Source organism: Syzygium oleosum, unplaced genomic scaffold, assembly GCF_021117445.2.
Source record: "Syzygium oleosum isolate NSW1041296 unplaced genomic scaffold, Sole_v2.1 Sole_v2.30, whole genome shotgun sequence".
Classification (NCBI taxonomy): Eukaryota; Viridiplantae; Streptophyta; class Magnoliopsida; order Myrtales; family Myrtaceae; genus Syzygium; species Syzygium oleosum.
Genome location: NW_026607514.1, coordinates 1020279 through 1041732, shown reverse-complemented (window position 1 = coordinate 1041732; position 21454 = coordinate 1020279). Strand labels below are relative to the sequence as shown.

The 21454-nt window shown below is 46.1% G+C and overlaps 5 protein-coding genes across 5 annotated transcripts; 3 read left to right on the top strand and 2 right to left on the bottom strand.

The window, feature by feature from the left end:
* Positions 1-1411: 1411 nt before the first annotated feature.
* LOC115690177 (uncharacterized) lies at positions 1412-2014 on the bottom strand. Its single transcript, XM_030616439.2, has 2 exons — positions 1891-2014; positions 1412-1788 (listed from the first exon to the last, which is right to left on the bottom strand). The coding sequence occupies exons 1-2, from the start codon at positions 1952-1954 to the stop codon at positions 1622-1624; spliced, it is 231 nt and encodes a 76-aa protein (XP_030472299.2). The 5' UTR covers positions 1955-2014; the 3' UTR covers positions 1412-1621.
* A 2579-nt stretch (positions 2015-4593) lies between these two features.
* Positions 4594-5682, top strand: LOC115690170 (E3 ubiquitin-protein ligase ATL6-like). The gene has a single exon (XM_056303980.1). The coding sequence runs from the start codon at positions 4777-4779 to the stop codon at positions 5680-5682; it is 906 nt and encodes a 301-aa protein (XP_056159955.1). The 5' UTR covers positions 4594-4776.
* A 2812-nt stretch (positions 5683-8494) lies between these two features.
* Positions 8495-9566, top strand: LOC115690186 (E3 ubiquitin-protein ligase ATL6-like; the record flags this gene model as incomplete). Its single annotated transcript, XM_030616447.2, has 1 exon — positions 8495-9566. A coding segment is annotated over one exon (1056 nt), but the record flags the coding sequence as incomplete, so codon positions are not given.
* Positions 9567-13509: 3943 nt separating this feature from the next.
* On the top strand, positions 13510-17738 carry LOC115690169 (WRKY transcription factor SUSIBA2-like). The gene is made up of 5 exons (XM_030616433.2): positions 13510-13665; positions 14887-15060; positions 15494-16347; positions 16439-16597; positions 16795-17738. The coding sequence occupies exons 1-5, from the start codon at positions 13648-13650 to the stop codon at positions 17525-17527; spliced, it is 1938 nt and encodes a 645-aa protein (XP_030472293.2). The 5' UTR covers positions 13510-13647; the 3' UTR covers positions 17528-17738.
* A 357-nt stretch (positions 17739-18095) lies between these two features.
* LOC115690142 (tyrosine-protein phosphatase DSP3-like) lies at positions 18096-20180 on the bottom strand. Its single transcript, XM_030616397.2, has 5 exons — positions 19697-20180; positions 19414-19507; positions 19166-19223; positions 18972-19015; positions 18096-18573 (listed from the first exon to the last, which is right to left on the bottom strand). Exons 1-5 carry the CDS (start codon positions 19870-19872, stop codon positions 18316-18318), a joined length of 630 nt encoding a protein of 209 aa, XP_030472257.1. The 5' UTR covers positions 19873-20180; the 3' UTR covers positions 18096-18315.
* Between the last annotated feature and the right edge of the window lie 1274 nt (positions 20181-21454).

Sequence of the window (21454 nt, the reverse complement as noted above, 5' to 3'; positions counted from 1 at the left end):
CCAAGTATGCTCTTGATCTTCTTACAAGAGCACACATGCAAGATTGCAAACCCATAGCAACTCCACTACCTGTAAGGCCTCTTCACACAACGGATGATGACATCTATCTTGTTAACCCACTTGAATACAGAAGTTTAGTTGGAGGGCTTTAGTATCTCACCATAACTTGCCCAGACCTTACTTACGCCACTAATCTTCTATGTCAGAAAATGCAGCGACCAACCATTGCTGATTTTCATAAACTAAAGCGAGTCCTTCGATATGTTAAGGGCACTGTGAATCTGGGAATCTTCCTACACTCTCAAAGTTCTATGGCCTTATACGGCTTCTCCGATGCTGATTGGGCTGGCTGTCTTGATACCCAACATTCCACCACTGGTTTTTGCACATATCTTGGTTCCAATCTCATCTCCTGGTCCGCTAAGAAACAACCGACTGTCTCTGGTTCATCTACTGAAGCAGAGTATCGAGCTCTTGCATCTGCTACTGCTGATCTTACATGGATTAGTTTTGTCCTACGTGATATTGGCATCTCTCTTCACTCTCCTACAACTCTGTTTTGTGATAACCAATCTACCATCTCCCTTACTACCAATCTTGTCTTACATGCTCGAACTAAACATATTGAAATTGACTTTCATTTCGTCAGAGAAAATGTCTCCTTGGGATCCTTACAAGTTCAGTATGTTCCTAGTCATCGCCAACTTGCTGACATTTTCACCAAGGCATTGTCACGACTTGATCATTCCACTCTCAGAACCAAATTGGGCTTGGGTTTCAAACCTGCACCCAGTTTGCGAGGGGATGTTGAGACTACAAAAAAGAAAGAAGAAGTGGAAAGCTGAAGCTCAAGTAAGAAGTGGAAAGCTGAAGCGTAAGAAGTGGAAAGCTGAAGCTCAAGTCTTCTATACACATCAACAATGTTCTGCGTAACTGTTTTCTATTTCTTAGAACTAAGGAAAAACAGAGTAGTTGACATTCTATTAGTTCAGTTGTACAGATTTGTTTCTTCTGTTAGTTTAGTTGTTCAGTTGTATTTTCTGGTATATGAGCTATAAACTCAAGCATTAGTTTTTAGCTGTATGAACTATATATATAGTGAGATACACAAGAGAGAGCTAATGCTCTCAGATGAAGTTCTGTATGGAGTTTCTCTGCATAATCTGATGAATAGAAGTTCACGTATCTTCAACTATAGATTTCCTTCTCCTTTCTTCCATTTCTCAAGTTCTTCACAGCCCGTTTCTACACTTCTCATCATATCTCTACAATGATTATACTAAATAAATTTAGCGAAAGTAATCGGATTATCTCGAAAGTAATGGCGCGGGCGCGTGACGCATTTGCGAGAATTAATTGAAGATTAAAAAATGGTGGACACATTTATACTATGTTTGAAACCCAACGTGGATGAAAAACTTTATCAAGAATGCATATAAGAGCTAAAACTCCACTGATCAAGTAGGTTTATGAATCAGTGCATCACAGTCAACATCAAGCGATGCAGAGAAAGCAGTTCATAAGACGCGTCTTTCCATCATTTTTTTCTTTTTTGGGGTTGAAAGCTCGCTGAGGACATTCAACAAACACATGGCGTGCGTGTCCAGAACGAGAGCAACCGCTAAACCTCGCCGTCGTCGCGAAGGGCTTGGTCCGGTTGCTCCGAAGACGGGTCGAGCAGGACGGCGGCGTCGGAACGATGCTGGGGTGGATGATGATGATCCGGGTCGGCGTTCATGAGCTTCTCCATGTCTTGCATCCTCGTCCTCACCACGCTCGTCACCAGCACTGCAAAATTGCGGATCCACAAAGAGGGGTGAATCCTCTAGACAGACGGACACACACACACACACAAACCCACGCACGCAAACGGAGAGAGGCGCGACCAACCAGCGGCAGTTCCAAAGGTCCAGAGCCAGAGGATCTTCAAGCCAGGGCTCGTCTCTCTCGCCATGGATGCGGTGATCGCCTCCAGATGTTGCTCTAGCACTTAGCCGCGAAAGCGCAAAATTGTATCAACCCGTTCATGACGGGACGGTTCATGGGTCGATCCCTAACCCGTTCGGCCCGCACGAGTGTGCCCCCCTGACCAAAATGCAAATTGTGTTCGGTGAAGCAAAATTTGAAAGCCCATTTTAGCAAATGTAATGCATTTCCAAATGCAATTTTTATCTCGAGGTAAAGGGGGGCGGAGTGGCTTTTGGCATTTTCAGTATTCCAAATTGGTCGCCGAGGTCGAGGCTCGCGCAAGTGTCGTCGTGTCGACGCTCTCGCCCGGTCAAATCAACCGCCTCGAGGGACCACTGCCTGAGCTCGCCTCTGTTCCGGATTTTGCCTCACCGTTGTTCCTAGATGCGGCTTGCCTGGTTGGCGACGAGGGTCGTGCGTCGACACTGGCCGAGGTCGAGGCTCTCACCTGGCCGTATGACGAGGGTTGCGCGAGTTGGTCCATTGCCTGAGCTCGCCTCTATTCCAAATTTGCTTGAGCTACCGTTCCCCGATGTTGCTTGCCTGGGGTCACACGACCATGACGACCCGTTGCTTGGGGTTGCGGCGACTTCGGTGGGCCTCACTTGGGTTCGTGCGACCACGGCAACGGGCCGTCGCCTAAGACATCCTTTGTTTTTTTTTATAATTAATGTCCTTTACAATTGCAATTTCATTCTACTCGACATTTAGATGAAAGTTGATTTCCAATGCAGTTCTCAATTAAAGTTTACCAAACATTATTTGTAGTGGAAGGAATGTTCACTATCAAATTGAATTTCTAGTTGGATTATATAGCATAAGATTTCATCGATCTTGAAATTGTAGTGGTGAAAAGTTTTTTTTTTTTTTTTGGATCGTGCTACTATAGAATAGTGATAAAGAGAGAGATATAAAAAAAAAGACAAAATAAAAATAAAAGAGAATGCCATTTTATGCTAGAGTGGCACAGATTCATGGAAGTGGTCTCGCCACTAGAATATGTTCAGATTTGTGCTTGTCGATATTCCTTTATTTTTTTTTTTTCATGTCGTCCGTATAATGTGTAATTAAAGACACGAGAAATTCATAAATTATTGAAAAATGTTTGATCATATCTCTCAACTTTTCTTTTGTGCTCGATCGAGTCTCTAAATTACACTTTTTGGGTTCGAGTTGGTCTTCCGTTAAAAATATGCTGGAATTTAATCGATGACAAAATTTGAGAACGTGCAAAGATGTAACGCCGGAATTTGATCGACGACGCGAATCGGAAAGCTACAGTTAAGGAAATATAAAGTACTGTATAGGAAAGTAAAAATAATTGAAAGATAACATTTTTGATTGATTTATCGGGGGCTCGGATGGCTAATCGAATTTATAAAAATCGCGGAATAGCTACTCTTTGATGGTTCCTAGCAGTTCCTGGCAATTTCCAATGGTTCTCGACGATTTTCGGCGGTTCTTGGACGGTTTCCGGTGGTCGTGCTTCTGCGAACGATTTCTTTCGGTTATCCATATGATCCTTTATTCCCGGCATTCTTGTGACCATGATCTTTTGGCTCTTTTTGGCTGAGTAGCCACTTCTCTAGATGAGTATCAACCGACTCATGACCTTGTTCTGGTGGTTGCATCCATCTAAACACGCGTGGTCAACTATCCCACGAGCTAATGGTGTCAAGATCGTATTCTCTCCACGTGAAGATAGTAGCTGTGCAGACCGGACCGCGAAGGCCCGTAAATTAGGCTACCTCCATCCTAATTGGCTGTCTAAGCTCCCAATCCTTTCGGGATTTGTTATGTTTTGACGCTAATTGTGAATGTTTTTCTATTAGTCAAATGAAAGTGGCCCGTTTTCGGCCGAAAAAAAAAAAAAAAAACTAGCCCACAAGCTTACCGATTGATTGCTTCTTGCCCACACCGATGCCCATGTTAGCAACAATTTGTCGTTATCCGTCGTCGGCAGCTGATCGATGATTTCTGGAATCGCGATAGGATAAAACCATGTCGAGACTGGACAGCGTTGGTTGAAATAGAGCACGAGTTCAATCATGTACATCTGTTTTCTTGAATTTTAGATTTTAAGTTGCTGGTTCGGTTTAAAGAATTGATTTTGTGAGATTTTGTTAGGACTATTGCCAACTATTAAAAAAATCTTAAGTTATTAAATGAATGCATCAAGTCCGTTTTGTGGTCTTTTCTTTAATTTTACATTTTCAAGATAAATATTGAAAGTCATAAAATTTAGCACTTAAAAATTATTTGAGTCCTAAAACTTCAAAGTCAATTAAAAAATTCAAAACAATTGTCAACTATAATTGAGATTTGATGGGCACGAGATAATCAGTTATCAATTATTTTAAAAGTTTACGCTGTTAGATGAAGGCGTGATTTATAATTTAAATATTCTAACACGCTTAGTTACTGTATTTGTACATAAACACCAGTTTTTTTATATCCAATATCGAGTGGCAACAGCTGTTAATAATGATTGATTTACCAATAGCGAAAGTGCCTTTTCAGTTCAACTCGTCCACCGACCGAAAAAAAAAAAACATGTAGTTCAAGTCGACCGGTTGACTTGCACATCTTCCTCCTCCTCTCCTTCACTCATGCCTCCGGTCTCACGTCCGCCGCCAACACGGCGGAGGTCCGCCGCCGCCGCTACCGCCTCCGCCCTCTTCCTTTTTCCTCCTCCTCCTCCCGACCCCTCTTCCGCATGCCGCTGCCCAACCGGCATCCGCTCCGCCGAGCGACGAATCCTCCTCTTCCACCCCGGCCTTCGACGACACCTTCAACCCGATCTCCCTCATGTTCATCATCGTCGTCTTCCTCTTCTTCCTCTCTGCCTACTCCGCCTTCATCCGCCGCTGCTCCCCCGCCCCCGAGGGCTCCATCTCCGTTCCCTTGGTCCGCCGCCTAGCTGCCCCTCGCGGCCTCGACCCCGCCATCGTCGAGAGCTTCCCGACCGTCGTCTACTCCGCCGTGAAGGGGCACAAGACCGGCGAGGCGTCGCTGGAGTGTGCGGTGTGCCTGAACGACTTCGAGGACGAGGACGTGCTCCGCCTGATCCCCAAGTGCGACCATGCCTTCCACCCCGACTGCATCGGCGCGTGGCTCGACTCCCACACCACCTGCCCCGTCTGCCGCGCTGAGCTCGCATCGCAGCCGGCCGGCAACTCTGAAAGTCAACAAGCTGAGTCGGGCACCGAGCCGCCGCGGGTTGAGGTGATGGTCGAGGTGGCTCCGCCGGATGCCGGCGCACCTGAGAGGAGTCAGCGAGGAGGAGAACGAGAGGGAATCCAGCCGCCCTATCTATGGGACAAGAACGAGTGCGGCAGCTTCAATAATCGCAATCGTGCACTTGGCTCGAGCCGGATGCAAAGATTTTCCCGCTCGCACTCGACCGGGCACTCGCTGATCCGACCAGGTGAGGACAATGACCGTTTCATGCTGAGGCTGCCGGCCGAGGTGAGGAAGCAACTGATGGACCGGGCCAGGCCGGACCGGCCCCAGGAAGGTAGCTCGAGGCGAGGGTACTGGCGTGGAGGCGAAGGGAGCAGCCGAGGGAGGTACTTCGGGAGGCCAGACCGGCTGGACCGGGCGGCTAAGCCGGAGAGGCGGGCTTTCTTTGTGCGCGTGCCGTCGGCCCTCTCGCCTAGAGTGGCTGCCGACGGCAATGGAGGTTCAGCGCAACAGGCTCGACCGGCCATTTAGTGCGTAAATTAGTGAGCAATTTCTGAAATGGAAGTTGACTAAATAGATTATGGAAACCAAAGACAATTGATTGAAAAATCAATGAAAATGTTAATTTTTTAATTTAAAAATGATTTGATCCGAATATTTTATTTCTTATTAGTAAGATGGAAATGTAGATTCCCTACCGTATAGTGATCGAAATTTACTTGTGTAAGGTTGTACAAAGCAGGAAGTTATACCAATATCCGCGCGCCATTTGCTTGTTCGAGTTTTGCCTATCCGTATTAGTTAAGCATTTCAAAGCAGATATGATCATATCTCCTCAATATCTGTTGCAAATTTCAATGTACCAAATATCCCATCCCCCAAAATTATTAGATATCTAATCTTTTTTCACAGGATAATTGCCCAAAAAGTTCTAAACCTATTGTACGGAGGCCAATTCGATCCTAAACCGTTCGATTATATCAATTCAGTCTTAAACCTTTAGATAATTTGCCAGTTCAGTCTTATACCTATTGTGATCCGGCCCCTAGCCGATTGTGAGTGGTGAACTTTGGGCGCTCCTACGGTCACCCTTAAGATCTTCGAGGACAAAATTTTCGATTTGTGAGTTTCTCAAAGAGAAGGGAGAGCTTGCGCGCCCTGCTATTTATTTGGCTGGAGTATAGTCTCGAAATAATTGTTGTGAATGGCTGCATCATCAGATATTCAGAAATGTTGATGAGATCAACTGCCGTGACATTTCCCGACCGATGAAAGCCGATGACGATTAGACGAAAAGCGTTCCCATAACTATCGCCGGAGACATGGATCTCCGATGGCGAACGGCTTCAACTGGACACGGATGAAATCCCGATTCCGACGATAGATGATTCTGTTTAGCCTAAGCATGAAACCGAATCGCGCGAAAGTACTCCGGTACAAATTTCTCCGTCTTAGGTTCGTGACCTTAGTCGAAGCATATACATGAAAACTTTGTTACGTTCATTACCTACGGACGTCGAGTCATCCTCTTCTGTCTCCCCGTTGTTTCTATATGATTGCCGAAACAAACAAGAACGTGAACTCAACCTTTTCAATACGGGCGATGCGTTTTCGTTTCTAAGATCTATCCATCCTAATGCATTGCTTGACGGATACATCAATAACATGCCATGTTGAAATGTTACTTGATTTTGGAAATGACACTAAATTGGTAGACACTTATCGTCGTGTTAACAATTGTCTTGCCAACATTTCTTGATCTCATTATTACGCATGTGCAAAATGGACCGCCCAAACCAAAAATCACCCAGACTGGACCGAACCGGCCAGTTGGGTCCGGTTCCCGAGAGTGTCGATCTAGTTCCTAAGAGTGGAATCGGTGTCCGGGCAATCCGATTCCCGGTTCCAAAGAGGAATCGGACCAGACTGATTTCATATACTTTTTTTTTTATTTCTTCAAAAAAATTAGTAAAATGTGAACTAAACCCTAAGTAAGCTTCATTGATATAAATTTCCTGACAAATATTAATAAAATGTGAACTAAATTTTAAGTGAATGGTTTCATTGAACCGAAACTGGAACCGGACCGGACTAGTGGTCCGGTCCGATTCCCGGTCCTAGGACCAGCCGGTCTAGTCCACGGTTCCCAATTTTGGGAACCAGTCCGGACCGGGAACTGATCACCCGTACCTATTATACAAAACTATAAATAAATAATTAACTTGCTTTCCTAATATTTTTGTATTCGTGAATTTGTATATAAACACCCGTTTTTATCAACAGCTGTAAATTATGATTCATTTACTAAAAAAGGGAATAATTGCCCGCTACTAGTTTCCCTTGATAGATATAATTACTTAATACAACGATATCCTCGTATTAAACTTTTGTGGGACCCACGTATTTTTGAAGCAGTACACGTAAGAAATACTTGTGCCTATTGGTTATACTAGAGTTCACGTATAAAAATCTGGCTTTTTAAAGTAGAATCTCGAAATTCGAAGTATCTCGTATGTCAAATAGGATACGCGTATGTGTTCAAGTTTTCAACAAAGGCCGTTTTTCATTTCGAGAATCATTCGGAGAATATGTTTTCACGTTACTTAGAAAAAAAAATCTAATTTTTATGGACAAAAGAGCCTACTTTAAATCAAGGGTTAATACCGCCAAAAACCCGAAATTGGTACATCCGTGAGAAATTTATCCAAAACTAATTTTTTGATCACAAAAAATCCAAAATCGGTATACCTATAACAAATTTATCCTCCGTTAAATTGGATTGATATCACGAAAAATCAGAAATTGGTAAACCTGTGACAAACAGAAGGGTAAAACCCCAAATCGGTACACCTGTCGACTGCCACGTGTTATCTAACTCAGAAAATTTGACGGTAAAATTTAATGGAAACTAACGAAGGGTAAATTTCATGTTGGGTTTTTTGTCACAAATTTCATGTTGGGTTTTTTGTCACAAGTGTATCGATTTGGAATTTTTTGCGGTATTAATCCTAAAAACAATGAATGACGTAAAGAAAAAATGTGCAGCGTACCGCTCTAGATATTTATCGATGAAACGACAAATAATGAGGAAGATTGATAGATTTTTTTTTTTTCATCTCGGTTTTAATTATTATATATAAAAGCAAGAAAAATCAAAATGGCATTAGCGAAAATGCCTTTTCAGTTCAAGTCGTCCACCGACCCAAAAAATAAAAATAAAAAATTATAGTTCAAGTCGACCCGGTTGACTTGCACATCTTCCTCCTCTCCTCCACTCATGCCTCCGATCTCGCGTCCGCCGCCAACACGGCGGAGGTTCGCCGCCGCCGCCTCCGCTCTCTTCCTCTTCCTCCTCCTCCTCCCGACCTGTCTTCCTCGCGCCGCGGCCCAGCCGGCGTCCGCTCCGCCGAGCGACGAATCCTCCTCTTCCACCCCAGCCTTCGACGACAACTTCAACCCCTACCTCAGGGTCGTCGTCGTCTTCCTCTTCCTCCTCTCTGCCTACTCCGTCTTCATCCTCCGCTGCTCCCTCGCCCCCGAGGGCTCCGTCTCCGTCCCCTCGCTCCGCCGCCTCGCCGCCCCTCGCGGCCTCGACCCCGCCGTCGTCGCCGTCGAGACCTTCCCGACCGTCGCCTACTCCGCCGTGAAGGGGCACAAGACCGGCGAGGCGTCGCTGGCGTGCGCGGTGTGCCTGAACGACTTCGAGGACGACGACATGCTCCGCCTGATCCCGAAGTGCGACCACGCCTTCCACCCGGACTGCATCGGCGCGTGGCTCGGCTCCCACACCACCTGCCCCGTCTGCCGCGCGGAGCTCGCGGAGCAGCCGGCCGGCGACTCGGAAAGTCAACAAGCCGAGTCGGGCACCGAGCCACCGCGGGTCGAGGTGGCGGTGGAGGCGGCGCCGCCGGATGCCGGCGCGGCAGAGAGGAGCCAGGGAGGAAGAGAACGAGAGGGAATCCAGCCGCCCGATCTATGGGACAAGAACGAGAGCAATAATCGCAACCGTACACGTGGCTCGAGCCAAATGCGAAGGTTTTCCCGCTCGCACTCGACCGGGCACTCGCTGATCCGACCGGGCGAGGACACCGAACGCTTCACGCTGAGGCTGCCGGCCGAGGTGAGGAGGCAACTGATGGACCGGCCCATGCCGGACCGGGCCCATGAAGGCAGCTCGAGGCGAGGGTACCGGTGCGGAGGCGAGGGGAGCAGCCGAGGGAGGCACTTCAGGAGGCCAGACCGGCTGGACCGGGCGGCCAAGTCGGAGAGGTGGGCTTTCAACAGGATGCCGTCGTTCTTTACGCGCGTGTCGTCGGCCCTCTCGCCTAGAGTGGCTGCCGACGGCAGCGGTGGAGGGTCCTCTCGTGGTTCGGCGCAACAGGCCCGACCGGCCATTTAGTGCGTAAATTAGTGAGCAATTTTTGAAATTGAAGTCGTTGATTAAAAAGATTGATTAGTCCTCGCGCGTTTAAGGGTGTCATGGAAATCGAAGGCAATTGATTGAAAAATCCGAGAAAATGTTAATTTTTTTCAGTTTTAAAATGTTTATTTGCTTGTTCGAGTTTTTGCCTACCTGTGTTAGTTAAGCATTTCAAAGCAGATATGATTAGATCTCTTCATATCTTTCGCAAATTTTGGACTCTAGATAAAAAAACGTGCCAAATATCCCAACCCCAAAATTATTTAATATCAAACCTTTTAGACGGAATAATTATCTAAAAAATCTTAAACTTATTATACAGAGACCAATTCAATCCTAAACTTTTCAATTATGCCAATTGGGGACTAACTTCTATCCTAAACCTTTCTTTGTGCCATTTTAGGGCCGCTGATTCAAAGTGGTGAACTTTGGGCGTGCTACTCCAACGATTACCCATAAGGTCTTTTGAGGATAACGATTCGATTCGCGAGTTTCTGGAAGAAAAGGGGGAGCTTGCGCATTGATATATTTGGAGGGAGTCCTGTTCCATGGTCTTGGAGTGACCGTTGTGAATGGCTGCATCGTCAGAGATGTTGATGAGATCGAACTACAGTGGAATTTCCCATATGATGAAAGCCAACGACGATTGGGCAAAAAGCATTCCCATAACTATCGCCGGAGACAAGGACCTCCGACGGAGAACGGCTCTATCCAGACACCGATGAAATCCCGATTTCCGGTGAAAGATGATTCTGTTTAGCCTAAGCACGAAACCAAATTGCGCAAAGATAACCCAATACAAAATTTCTCCATCTTATATTCGCGACCTTAGTCGAAGCACACATGAAGCTTTGTTACCTTAATCGAGTCGTCCTCTTCTGTCTCCCTGTCGTTGATTAAAAAGATTGATTAGTCCTTGCGCGTTTAAGGGTGTCATGGAAATCGAAGACAATTGATTGAAAAATCTGAGAAAATGTTAATTCTTTCAGTTTTAAAATGTTTATTTGCTCGTTCGAGTTTTTGCCTACCTGTGTTAGTTAAACATTTCAAAGGAGATATGATTAGATCTCTTCATATCTTTCGCAAATTTTGGACTCTAGATAAAAAAACGTGCCAAATATCCCAACCCCAAAATTATTTAATATCAAACTTTTTAGACGGGATAATTATCCGAGAAGTCTTAAACTTATTGTACGGAGACCAATTCAATCATAAACTTTTTAATTATGCCAATTTGGTACTAAATTTCTATCCTGAACCTTTCTTTGTGTCATTTTAGGACCGCTGATTGTGAGCGGTGAACTTTGGGCGTGGCACTCCAACGATTACCCATAAGGTCAAGAGCTGGCATCAAGTCCAATGGATAAGGACAATGGTCCATAGTCATAGGGGTCTTGAGAGAGTGGTCCATCCCATGGATCCTGAGATGACTGCATCGGATCTTGAGATGACTGTGCTGGATCTCCTATATCTGGATAGCTTTGCGGTGGTGGAAGAAAGTATCCGATTCTCGGAATAGAGAAAAAATCAGTAGGCTTAAATTTTCCTTCTTCAAGGAGACTGATTTGCCTTCTGAATTTCTCTATTTCATTCTTCGGACTTTCAAGATAATGGTAGCCAAGATTCGATTCGCGAGTTTGTCGAAGGAAAGGGGGAGCTTGCGCATTGTTATATTCGGAGGGAGTCTTGTTCTATGGTCTCGGAGTGACTGTTGTGAATGGCTGCATCGTCAGAGATGTTGATGAGATCGAACTGCTGTGTGAATTTCCCATCTGATGAGAGCCAAATATCGATTGGGCGAAAAGCGTTCCCATAACCATCGCCGGAAACGAGGAACTCTGATGGGGAACGGCTTTATCCGGACACGGATGAAATCCCGATTCCGACGGCGGATGATTTTGTTTAGCCTGAGCACGAAACCGAATCGCGCGAAGATAATCCGATACGAAATTTCTCCATCTTATGTTCGCGACCTTAGTCGAAGCGCACATGAAGCTTTGTCACCGTCTCCCTGTTGTTTCTATATGAATGCCAAAACAAATAAGAATGTGAACTCAACCTTTTCAATCCGGGCGATCCATTTTAAAAATGGCATATTGGCCCCGGCTTGTGTGTCGATAAAACCTCTCGGGGCGTCGTGCGGATCGCCCCATTGTCGCCGTGACCACAATGGGTGAGATTTCATAGGCAAAAGATGTGATGAGTTGATATGCGCCATTTAGATCGTCCATGCCAATCTTAGAGCTCGTAAGAGCCCAGCCACGAATATCTTATTGGGTACTCACGAATTCAACCCAATTCATTCATTACAAGAAAACTTGCTGATCATAATCCGTCGGGTCGCATTGCATGATTTCGCGGGGTTCTAAACAAACTCTGAAACTTGGTCTCGGAATTCGGTTCGGTTCGATTCGGCATTGCGCGACGACAACAGATCCGCCAAGATATAGGCACACGTTCCAACATGTGGATCGGTTTCAGGTTTCCATCGTTTCTCACGTGCGCGGGTCGCGCGAGTCGGGAACCGAAACCTCCCCGTCGAAAAAGGCTCCACGTGGCGACCGCCCCACGGGCGCCCGTTTCAGTTCAGATCGAGAAAAAAGATCCCCCAAACTTCTCCCCGCAGGATTTCGCGTCGGGCCATTCGCTCGCCAGATCCCCCCGCCTAACATTTCTCCCGCGCCACTGGTTCTCGTTTCGTCTCTCCCTTTCATTTTGGGCCCAGCATTCGCAAATCTCTTTTTTTTGAAATATTTAACTCGAATGGTCAATTACCAAAATGCCCTCCTCCCTCGTTTGACCCTCCAAAACTTTGACCCGCCAAATTATTGCGTCATAAAGAAAAAAAATTGGCAACGCGGCACGAACCACCTTCTCGAAATTACATACGAAGAACAAAGGAAGGGCATTTTCAGAAAAAAAAAAAGAAGATATGATTATATTAAATATATATCATGCGAAACATATCGAGGATACGGATCAGTCGGTCTATTTTAATTATTTCACGGACGACTCAAGTTTGGAAAGCTCGAGATACGATTTAATTTCTCGAACGGACGGAAATGAAATTTGAATTTCGAAATTTTTCGATTTCGGAATTTGATCGAACGCCAAATTGATGTTAAACACGCCTTTTGGAGTTGCGCGCCATGCAGATCCCCCCCCCCCCCCTCCTACGCAACGAGGAGCGAACACCACCACGCGCACGTCACGTGACGCGACGCCCCCTTCCCCCAACCCCCGATCGCCACGTGGGACTCCTCCCGCGGGGGGAAAAAAAGTCCGAGGAAAAAAGTCCGACACGACCGCCGCGCGCCACGTGGAGCTCCCGCGGCGGAGAAAGGAAATCCGACACGACCGCGGAGCGCCGCGTGGCGGCGTGGGGTGGGTCCGCCCCCGTGTTAAATTTGCGCCACCGCGCGCAAGCAAAGCGAGAGCTGGAGAGAGTGTCTCACGCCATAACCACCGCCCCGCCAACTCTCGCCACTCTCTCTCTCTCTCTCTCTCTCTCGTTCTTCTTCTTCTTCATCGTCTTCATCCTTCGTCGTCGTCGCCGCCGCCGTCTTCGTTCCTTCACTCACCGACGAGAGCGCCGCGCGATCGCGTTCCCATGCTCCCTCCGCCGCCGCTCCTTCCATGTAGCTCTCGGTCTTGATCAGCTCCGTCTCTCCCGGAGCTGAGAAACTCTCCGTCCGTTTCGTTTCCGGGATTCGATCGGGGGGAGGAAGGGACGAAGGTCGAGCGATGGAGGCGCACGAGCCCTCCTCCTCGTCGGCGGAGGAGCGGCGGCGGGGCGACGCGGCGGCGGAGGATTCGCCTGGCGAGGGCGAGAAGATGATCGGATGCGGCGGAGGAGGGGAGGTGGAGGGGGGAGTGGGAGTGGGGGTGGAGGGAGCATCGCGGAGAGGAGGGCCGCCAAGTGCGGGTTCAACGCGGCGGCCAGCGCGAGGATCGACACGGCGGCGGCGGGGGCTGGGGCGGCGGAGGGGGAGGGGGCGGCGAGTGGTCTGGCTTCGCCGCCGTGCCTCACGATACCTCCCGGGATCAGCCCCACCGCGCTGCTCGATTCGCCCGTCATGCTCCCTAATTCTCAGGTCCTTTGCTTCTCTCTCTCTCCCTGGCCTTTCCCGCTTTTTTTTTTTTTTTCTGTGATCTTTCTTCCTAATGGAATCGATGGATTGGATCGTTTGGTTTCGCGATCGGGATCTTCCTCTGGAATTCGATTGAGGGAATGCGATCGTCGTTTCGAATGTGAATCCGAGCGTAGTAGCTCGTGACATCCGATTCTTGCTGTCAAGATTTTCCCTGGAAACTCCATCCATGCCCATCTCTGCTGTCAAAAACGTAAAACGACAGTTCAAATTGTCATGTCACGGACATGACAGTAAATCCAAATCCGAAATCGCAAATACAATTACCATGCTTGAATTTGAACGTCCTAAAATCATTTGAATTCGTTCCTTGATTTACTCGAATCCATAAATGTTCTGTTTTTCCTTTAGCTTTGCTCTTTGCAAGTTTCTTATAAAACAAATTCAAAGCTGACTTTCAGTCTGAACACTTTACCTAAGAATTCCAGTAACGTTCATGTCTAGTATAAGATGAGTAGTGATCAGTGTACTGTATTATTTGAAACGGGCAACATAATAGTCATGATATTCTACAAATTTCTCATAGAATTCAAACTAAAACAAATCTTTACTGTTCATCAGTAGTAATAGAAGTTCTTATCCTAAAATAATCAAATTACTCCTTTTTTGCGTAAACTTATCGCTGTGCCCCTTTTTTGTTAGCTAGATTAGGAAACTGGCAATTTTACTGTTTTCCAATCTTTTAAAGTCTTTCTTGACGATAAGTAATTCAAAATGGGTGGGGACTACGCCCACGAACGAGCCCTCACAAGATGTTGACAAGACAACTACATTCAACCAAAGTAATGAATGCAACAATTTCACACTCTAATGTACCCGAATTACAGCATAATCGCTTATGTTCACTTGCGCAAGACAACCTTAGAGTCGCTCAACGTAAGGCGAACGCTGTATATAAGATGCCCAAAACAGATGTAAGGATGGGGCCATAGATAGTATGTGCATTCCTAGCAAGCTGGCTGGAATAAGCACATCTTTACGCTTACCTGAATCTTTGAAAGCTTCCCTTGTGAATATGTGTCCACTAAACGTAAGGAAGTTATCAGGAGGTATTTTCTTGAATGGTGTCTAATTTGTCATCACAGTTATTGGAAGCCTTCACGTGTCTCTGTTGCAGCTCTTGCTCGATACTATTTGTTTAATACTTTGTTCTTTTGGGCACAGTTGTCTCCCACCACAGGATCATTTTCATTGGCTACCTTTCCTGCTGATATTTCGATGGTGCACTCAGCAAGTACCACTGATGGCAATAAGGGAGGCTCCAGTGACCGGACTTTCAGCTTCAAGCCTGTTGGGTGTTCCTCCCCTCTGTCTGGTTTTTCTGCTTTAGAAGATCAGGTAATACTTGCTCATAGTGAAAGCAACGCCACTAACCTGTTTGAGCTCTGGCTTAGACATTTGCTTGCACAAGTATCCAGACAATTGTTCGATGACTGTGGGTCTCTCTCTCTCTCTCTCTCTCTGCTCGTCCGCGTGCTGACGTGTTACTGATGCTTTCGTGGCATCGGACTGAAGCATGTATTCCTCTTGTTACCTTTCAGCCGAGATCAAGCAATCACTGAGAAATCATGTGATGCACACAATAGGAGACAATTAGATGGAAACTTCCTCAAATATTCCTGTCAAGTGTAGAATGAGATTTTCTACTGTCTTGGTGGCTTCCTAATAACCATATAGATTTGGCAGATATCCAAGTTATGGGAATTCATACCTTTTTACAGTAAAATATGATGTCTTACTTTGTTGGGTTTGTTCTTGCAATCATTCGCAGGGGATCGGTATTAATAAACAAGGTTTCCTTCTAGAAGATCCTAAAATGGATTTTGAAATCCAAACAGAAATGTCTCAGGAAGCTGCTGAAAAGAACGGTGCCTTTAATCCATCTTCTGATGCAGAAGTATTGAGTGAAATGAACTTGAATGGAGGCTGCAGTGGCTTGCAAATCTGTAGCTCAAATGATGCCCGAGAGAAAGAATCTGTTCCTGAAGAGGATATGCAGGTCGAAAATGCTGAGGAAGGAGATCAAAAAGGGACATACCCCTCAGTTGGGACAGTTAGGACTTCGGAAGATGGATATAATTGGAGAAAGTATGGACAGAAGCAAGTAAAAGGTAGTGAATTTCCAAGAAGCTACTATAAGTGTACCCATCCAAATTGTCAGGTTAAAAAGAAGGTTGAGCGCTCTCTTGATGGTCAAATAACAGAAATTATCTATAAGGGTACTCATAATCATCCAAAACCTCAGCCTATTCAATGTGGACTGCTTAGATCAGCATTTTCACCGAATGAAATGTCAGAGATGGCTGATGGCGGTCAAGCTGCTATTAAAGTTGAAGGTGGATCAGTTTGGAGAAATAATCAGTTAGGGTCTAAGGATGTTAGACTCGGTCCGGATTGGAGACCCGATGGTCTGGAGCAAACATCCTCAACATCTGTCTTAACCGAGCTCTCTGGTCCTTTGCCAACCTCACAAGGAAAATGTGCAGTTGCTTTTGAATCAGCACAAACTCCAGAACTTTCTTCTACATTGGCTAGCACTGATGGTGAGGATGATGATGGGGCTACACAAGGAAGCATGTCACATGGAGAGGATGCTGACGATGAGGAACCCGAGTCAAAACGAAGGTAACATTTTTCTTTCTTGATGCTTCATCCTTCCATCTTGGAAATAGCAGACAGGGAAGCACCTTTTAACTTTTCTGACCACTTGATACAGGAAGTCAGAGAACTCTTTGAGTGAATCGAATTTGCCATCCAGAGCTGTCCGTGAACCAAGGGTTGTCATCCAGATAGAGAGCGACATAGACATACTTGATGACGGTTACAGGTGGAGGAAATATGGTCAAAAGGTGGTAAAAGGAAATCCCAACCCTAGGTATTATATGCCATATGCTCCTTTTCCCAGTTTTTATAATGCATCAGTTGTTTTCTCAGTGCTCTTTTTGTCCTGTGTGATCAAAATTCTGCCTGAGCAATTGAGGTCCCAGCTGAAACTTAGAGTGTCTTTGTGCTTTTGAGAAATCCGATGTCATATTCTGACTTGCTGAAGATTCTTATTCATGTATCTCATAGGAGCTACTACAAGTGCACTAGCGCTGGTTGCTCTGTGAGGAAGCATGTGGAAAGAGCCTCTGACAACCTTAAATACGTAATTACAACATATGAGGGAAAACACAACCATGAAGTTCCTGCAGCCAGGAATAGCAATTTACCCTCAGGTGGTGGAAATTTGTCTCCAGCTGCTGTTGGTGCTCAAGCAAACCTGGCAATACCTAGAAACTCTGGTACTAATAAGCCGGAGGCACAGGTTCAAGACCTTCCGATATTTGAGAGAAAGCCCGAGTTACATAATGAGTTCCTGAGATCGAGTTTACTCACCAATTTTGGCAACGACATGAAATTTGGCGCTTCCTCCTCCGTGTTCCCCTTCAAATTCCCTCCTCTGCAAAGCGCCATACCCTGCGGCTCATTTGGCCTGAATCCCACCCAGGGTGCAATGCATCAAGCCGGTTCTATAGCCTCTTTAGTTCCAGATCTTCCTATCTCTCTACCTTACAAGTTTCGCCCGTACCCAAAAGTTCCTGTGACCGATCTTTTCGATGGTAATCATATTGGAAAGCCTGCTGGTTCACTTCAGTCAGCCCTTTCAGGACAGCGGCTAAAACAGAACGATTTGAGATTCCTCACTCCAAAGCAGGAGCAAAGGGATGATCATCTGTATGATCCTTGCCTTCCAGTTGTTGGTCCTACAAATGCATCTTCAGCATCAATCTATCATCACATCCTGGGAGGTTATCCTTCCTGAGTTCGTTCATTTTTTCTTTTTTTCCGCTTTATCAGTATCTGCAGGAAAGGAGTATTCTGCTTGCCATTTCTGGTTAATTTCATTTGGTATTTCCAGAAAATCAATAGCATCATAATACAACAAGAAGCTAGTGAGCTATCTGCATCCAATAGTCTAAGTTTTGTTCTTAGGGTAATCATTCTCTTTATTTGAACAGTATCAACTCTCTCTCTCTCTCTCTCTCCTCTCTCTCTAGTTTTGTGGTGCATACCGCACAAGGTGGCTTGTTTCGACAGTTTTGGATGACTGAGCAACCTTCAGAGGCTTTGTCATCAAATGGAAGTCTAGTGATCGTAATCTTTCCAGTATATCACAAGACGAGCATTCTGTTCTGGAAGTCGGACAATGGATACCTGCCAATCATTTTATCATGCTAAATTGCCAACAGTACCATTGATTACTCGGTTATCGGCCCAAATGCCTGACGAAGAAGAATTTTCAAGGAAGTAATAAGCAAGCAGGAGGGAGTCAGGGACATCCAGATTAGCTCATGGCATGTCATCCAGCAGACACAGGAAAACAATGTTACTTTCGTCAATCCAATGGAATTCCCTTTAGATTCTAGGAAAGAACAAATCAATTCTCCCAAACAAGAAAGCAAAGGCCGTGAACCTCCAAAAGCGCCTGTGCTGAAGTATTTTCAAAGGGGGAAATCGAATACAATTTACGACTCCTTGCAACGTTGTGCCCTGCCTAGAGACAAAGGTATCTGCCTTCCTTTGTGCCGTGCCTGGGCATACAGACCCTCCCTAACTCGAAGCTATTCGAGTCTTCTGTACGCTCTCTTCTCCGTACATCAACCGCCTCTTGTTGGAACTATAACCTTGGTAACGGTAGATTATGCTGTACAGGCACTGCCTCAGCTGAGTCACGTCAAACGTCTCGATGAACCTCATGTCCGTGATCCTGGATTTCGCGCCGGCAAAGTGCTGGTACTCCTCGAACACGGAGGACAAGCACCAACTCTGCAATTTCCTGAGGCAACCCACCAGAGAACCTGTCCGATGCTGCACAAGGACGAAAGAAAAGACACATTAGCTGAAGATAATGCCCGACAGTAGGATCAATATCTACACGATCAAAGTGAGAACCCTTGAGGAAAAGAAGAAAGATAGGCGGGAAATATTGAGAGAGAGGAAATCAACATGTGAAGGGATGAGAAGACCATAATTCAGGCCAACAAGTTAGAGAACCAACTTGGTTGATAGCAGAAACAGAAGCAGATGCATAGAAAAGAAGAATCATTCTGAGAATTAAGCTGGATTGTCCAAGAAGATTATACGTCAGTAGCAGCCGAAGCAAAACACCGACCCATCGATGGGGCGTGTTCCACGGACTGCGACGTTATATATAGATGCATAATCCCCTAAATCTAATGTTAGCATCCAAAGATTTTCAACAATACCTTTCCACGCTTGCAGTGGATCAAAACTGGGTGATTCCTCACATCTGCAAGCACAGAGAATTGAAAGTGAGTCCCATTCTGGAATAATTTACCCACACATGCTCATAAACACACAGTTACATTTCCCAGACTAAGAAATCATCCGCAATCAAAAATTGAAATGAAAGACACATGCTAAGCACATGTTGTCATACCAATCAGAACTTTAAGAGCTTCCATGATGGTTTCCTGAGGAATGGGTACAAAAGGCTCCTGCAAATGCCAAGTTCGATTTTCTCTCAGAACTGATCCCGGGTAACCATAGACGTCAACCATACACAACTAGAACGGGCAAACCGAGAAATTTTCATATCTTAAAGCACAAAGAAGGAGGCTTCAGCTAAGAATCTATTGGATAACGTAGAGAATGAACCAGAGGTTTCCCATTAAGATAGGCATATACCGTCTTCCCTTCGATCCCAAATTGGAAGAGACGAATGTTTTGGGAGCGCAAGAAGCTGAGATTCTCCTCCGGATAGGGCTCAGTGCACAGGTATCTGCAGATACATACATAAACCGCAACCATTCCAGAATTCAGCAACATAAGCAACATGATAGAGAAAAACGAGAGAGACGCACAAAAGAAAGAACACCAATTTGCAAGCATGCATTGATCTCCACAAAACATAAGACAAAAAGGCCATGTTTATATTCAGTCAAAACAAGGACGAGGTGAGCCTGATTACACGATGGAGCGAAGCTGGAGGGATCGAAGGAAGGGGAAGTTGAGGGAACCAGGGAAGCCAGATCGGTAGATGCCTTCCTCCACCATGGCGAAATTGGTCGGCGGGCTCAGGCTCAGCCCCATTACACCCTCTCCTCCTCCTCCTCCTCCTCCTCCTCCTTCGCGAACCAAGCACATCTCGATCCGGACTCGCTCTCCTTTTCCTTATCACCAGATCTTCGCTCCTTCTCGGGTCCTCGTTAAAACGCTCTCGCGCACCCAAGACACAAAGCCAAATTGCCAAGAAGAGAGAGAGAGAGAGAGAGAGAGAGAGAGTTGTTGATGGGTGTTGCTGCTACGAACGATCAAGAAAGAGAGAGACAGAAGAAGAAGCAGAAGAGGAAGACGACGACGGTGGGTATGCGTGCATGGGGTTTGCGAGGAGAGTTAATGGCGGGTTTTATATAGAGTGATCGAAGAGAGAGAGAGAGAGACTCCTTTTCCGAGTCGAATTCTGTCGGACGAGGACGAGGAATTAAGTTGGATTCCGTTTGGTCGTTTCGGCGGCGCGGTCGTTTTCTTGTTCGGCGGCTCCTCGGAAGAAAATCTATAATATATAAATCGCCAGAGAGATTCAAACCCGAACGTGCGGCATGAATTGACATATTTACTTACGATATGGGACCGCCCGCTGACGCAGAGACCCGTCTATCCGAAAAGCCCACGACATGCCCGGCAAGTCTCGCGAATCAATTAAATCTAGGCCTTCGATTTATGCGGGCGGGTTCGACCCGGAGCGGCTTATACACACTTAAGGGATCTGAATGCGCGGCTTCCAGTTTCCGAGTTAAGAATCCCTCGACGTCTCGATCAACTGTGCCGGTCCTGAGAGTTATGAGTTGGCATTTTTGTGCGGAAATATTGAAGAATACCCATTTGGGCATTTGTTAGTTCTTACTCGATATACTTAGGAAATTTTAATTTATTGTTTAAAGGCTACCTTATTAAAACATATCATTAAAATTCGCTTTCAAAGTGTCTCGGAAAGTCTTCTTTCCATTTTCAGTTAACTTAATGAGTGCCCTAGAGGCATTTGTTAACAATTTCCTTTTTGGTTTATCCGGCTGGATAACGAGAGATGTCTATGTATGGATACACAATTTCGAAGCTTGAATATGACATGGTAATTAAGGAGATGCAACATTTTTTTAACGCGCCTATGAAATGACCCCCAATGTAATTTTGTGAATAGGGTTAAGCACATATAGATGTGTTTAAAAGTATGCAAATCCGCTATGTGTGGGAAAATTACCAACAAAGTCCTAAACCTTTTGCAATTGTGTAAATTCAGTCATAAACCTTTTTTTTGGCCAATTCAGTCCTAAACCTTTTGCAAATCAGCCAATTTAGTCCATTTGGCCGGCCGGCGCTGACATGGCCGCCGGCCAGCTGACGTGGCGCGGGCCTGCGTCCACGTGGCAATATTTTAATATTTTCGAATTTTTTCCTTTTTTTTTCTTTTCCTTCTCCCCCCTGGTCTGTCCGGCCAGGGGGGAGGCTCGCCGGCGAGGGCCCAACTCCGGCGAGGCGAGCTAGGCCCTCGCCGCTGCTGGGCGAGCTCGCTCAGCTCCGGCGAGGCTGGCCCAGCTGCGGCGAGGGCCCAGCTCGCCATGGCTGGGCGAGCTCCGCCCTCGCCGCCGCTGGGCGAGCCTCGCCTAGCTCCGGCGAGGGATCTGGCGAGGCGGAGCTCGCCGCGAGCTCCGCCTCGCCGGAGCTGGGC

Coding starts and splice junctions, on each gene's coding strand:
- LOC115690169 (XM_030616433.2), top strand. Junction 16,348..16,438: donor GAACCCGAGTCAAAACGAAG/GTAACATTTTTC, acceptor CACTTGATACAG/GAAGTCAGAGAACTCTTTGA. Junction 16,598..16,794: donor AAAGGAAATCCCAACCCTAG/GTATTATATGCC, acceptor TGTATCTCATAG/GAGCTACTACAAGTGCACTA.
- LOC115690142 (XM_030616397.2), bottom strand. CDS start 19,872: ATGTGCTTGGTTCGCGAAGGAGGAGGAGGAGGAGGAGGAGGAGGAGAG. Junction 19,508..19,696: donor CTCCAGCTTCGCTCCATCGT/GTAATCAGGCTC, acceptor ATGTATCTGCAG/ATACCTGTGCACTGAGCCCT. Junction 18,574..18,971: donor TCCACTGCAAGCGTGGAAAG/GTATTGTTGAAA, acceptor GTCCTTGTGCAG/CATCGGACAGGTTCTCTGGT.
- LOC115690177 (XM_030616439.2), bottom strand. CDS start 1,954: ATGGCGAGAGAGACGAGCCCTGGCTTGAAGATCCTCTGGCTCTGGACC. Junction 1,789..1,890: donor GACCTTTGGAACTGCCGCTG/GTTGGTCGCGCC, acceptor GCAATTTTGCAG/TGCTGGTGACGAGCGTGGTG.
- LOC115690170 (XM_056303980.1), top strand. CDS start 4,777: ATGTTCATCATCGTCGTCTTCCTCTTCTTCCTCTCTGCCTACTCCGCC.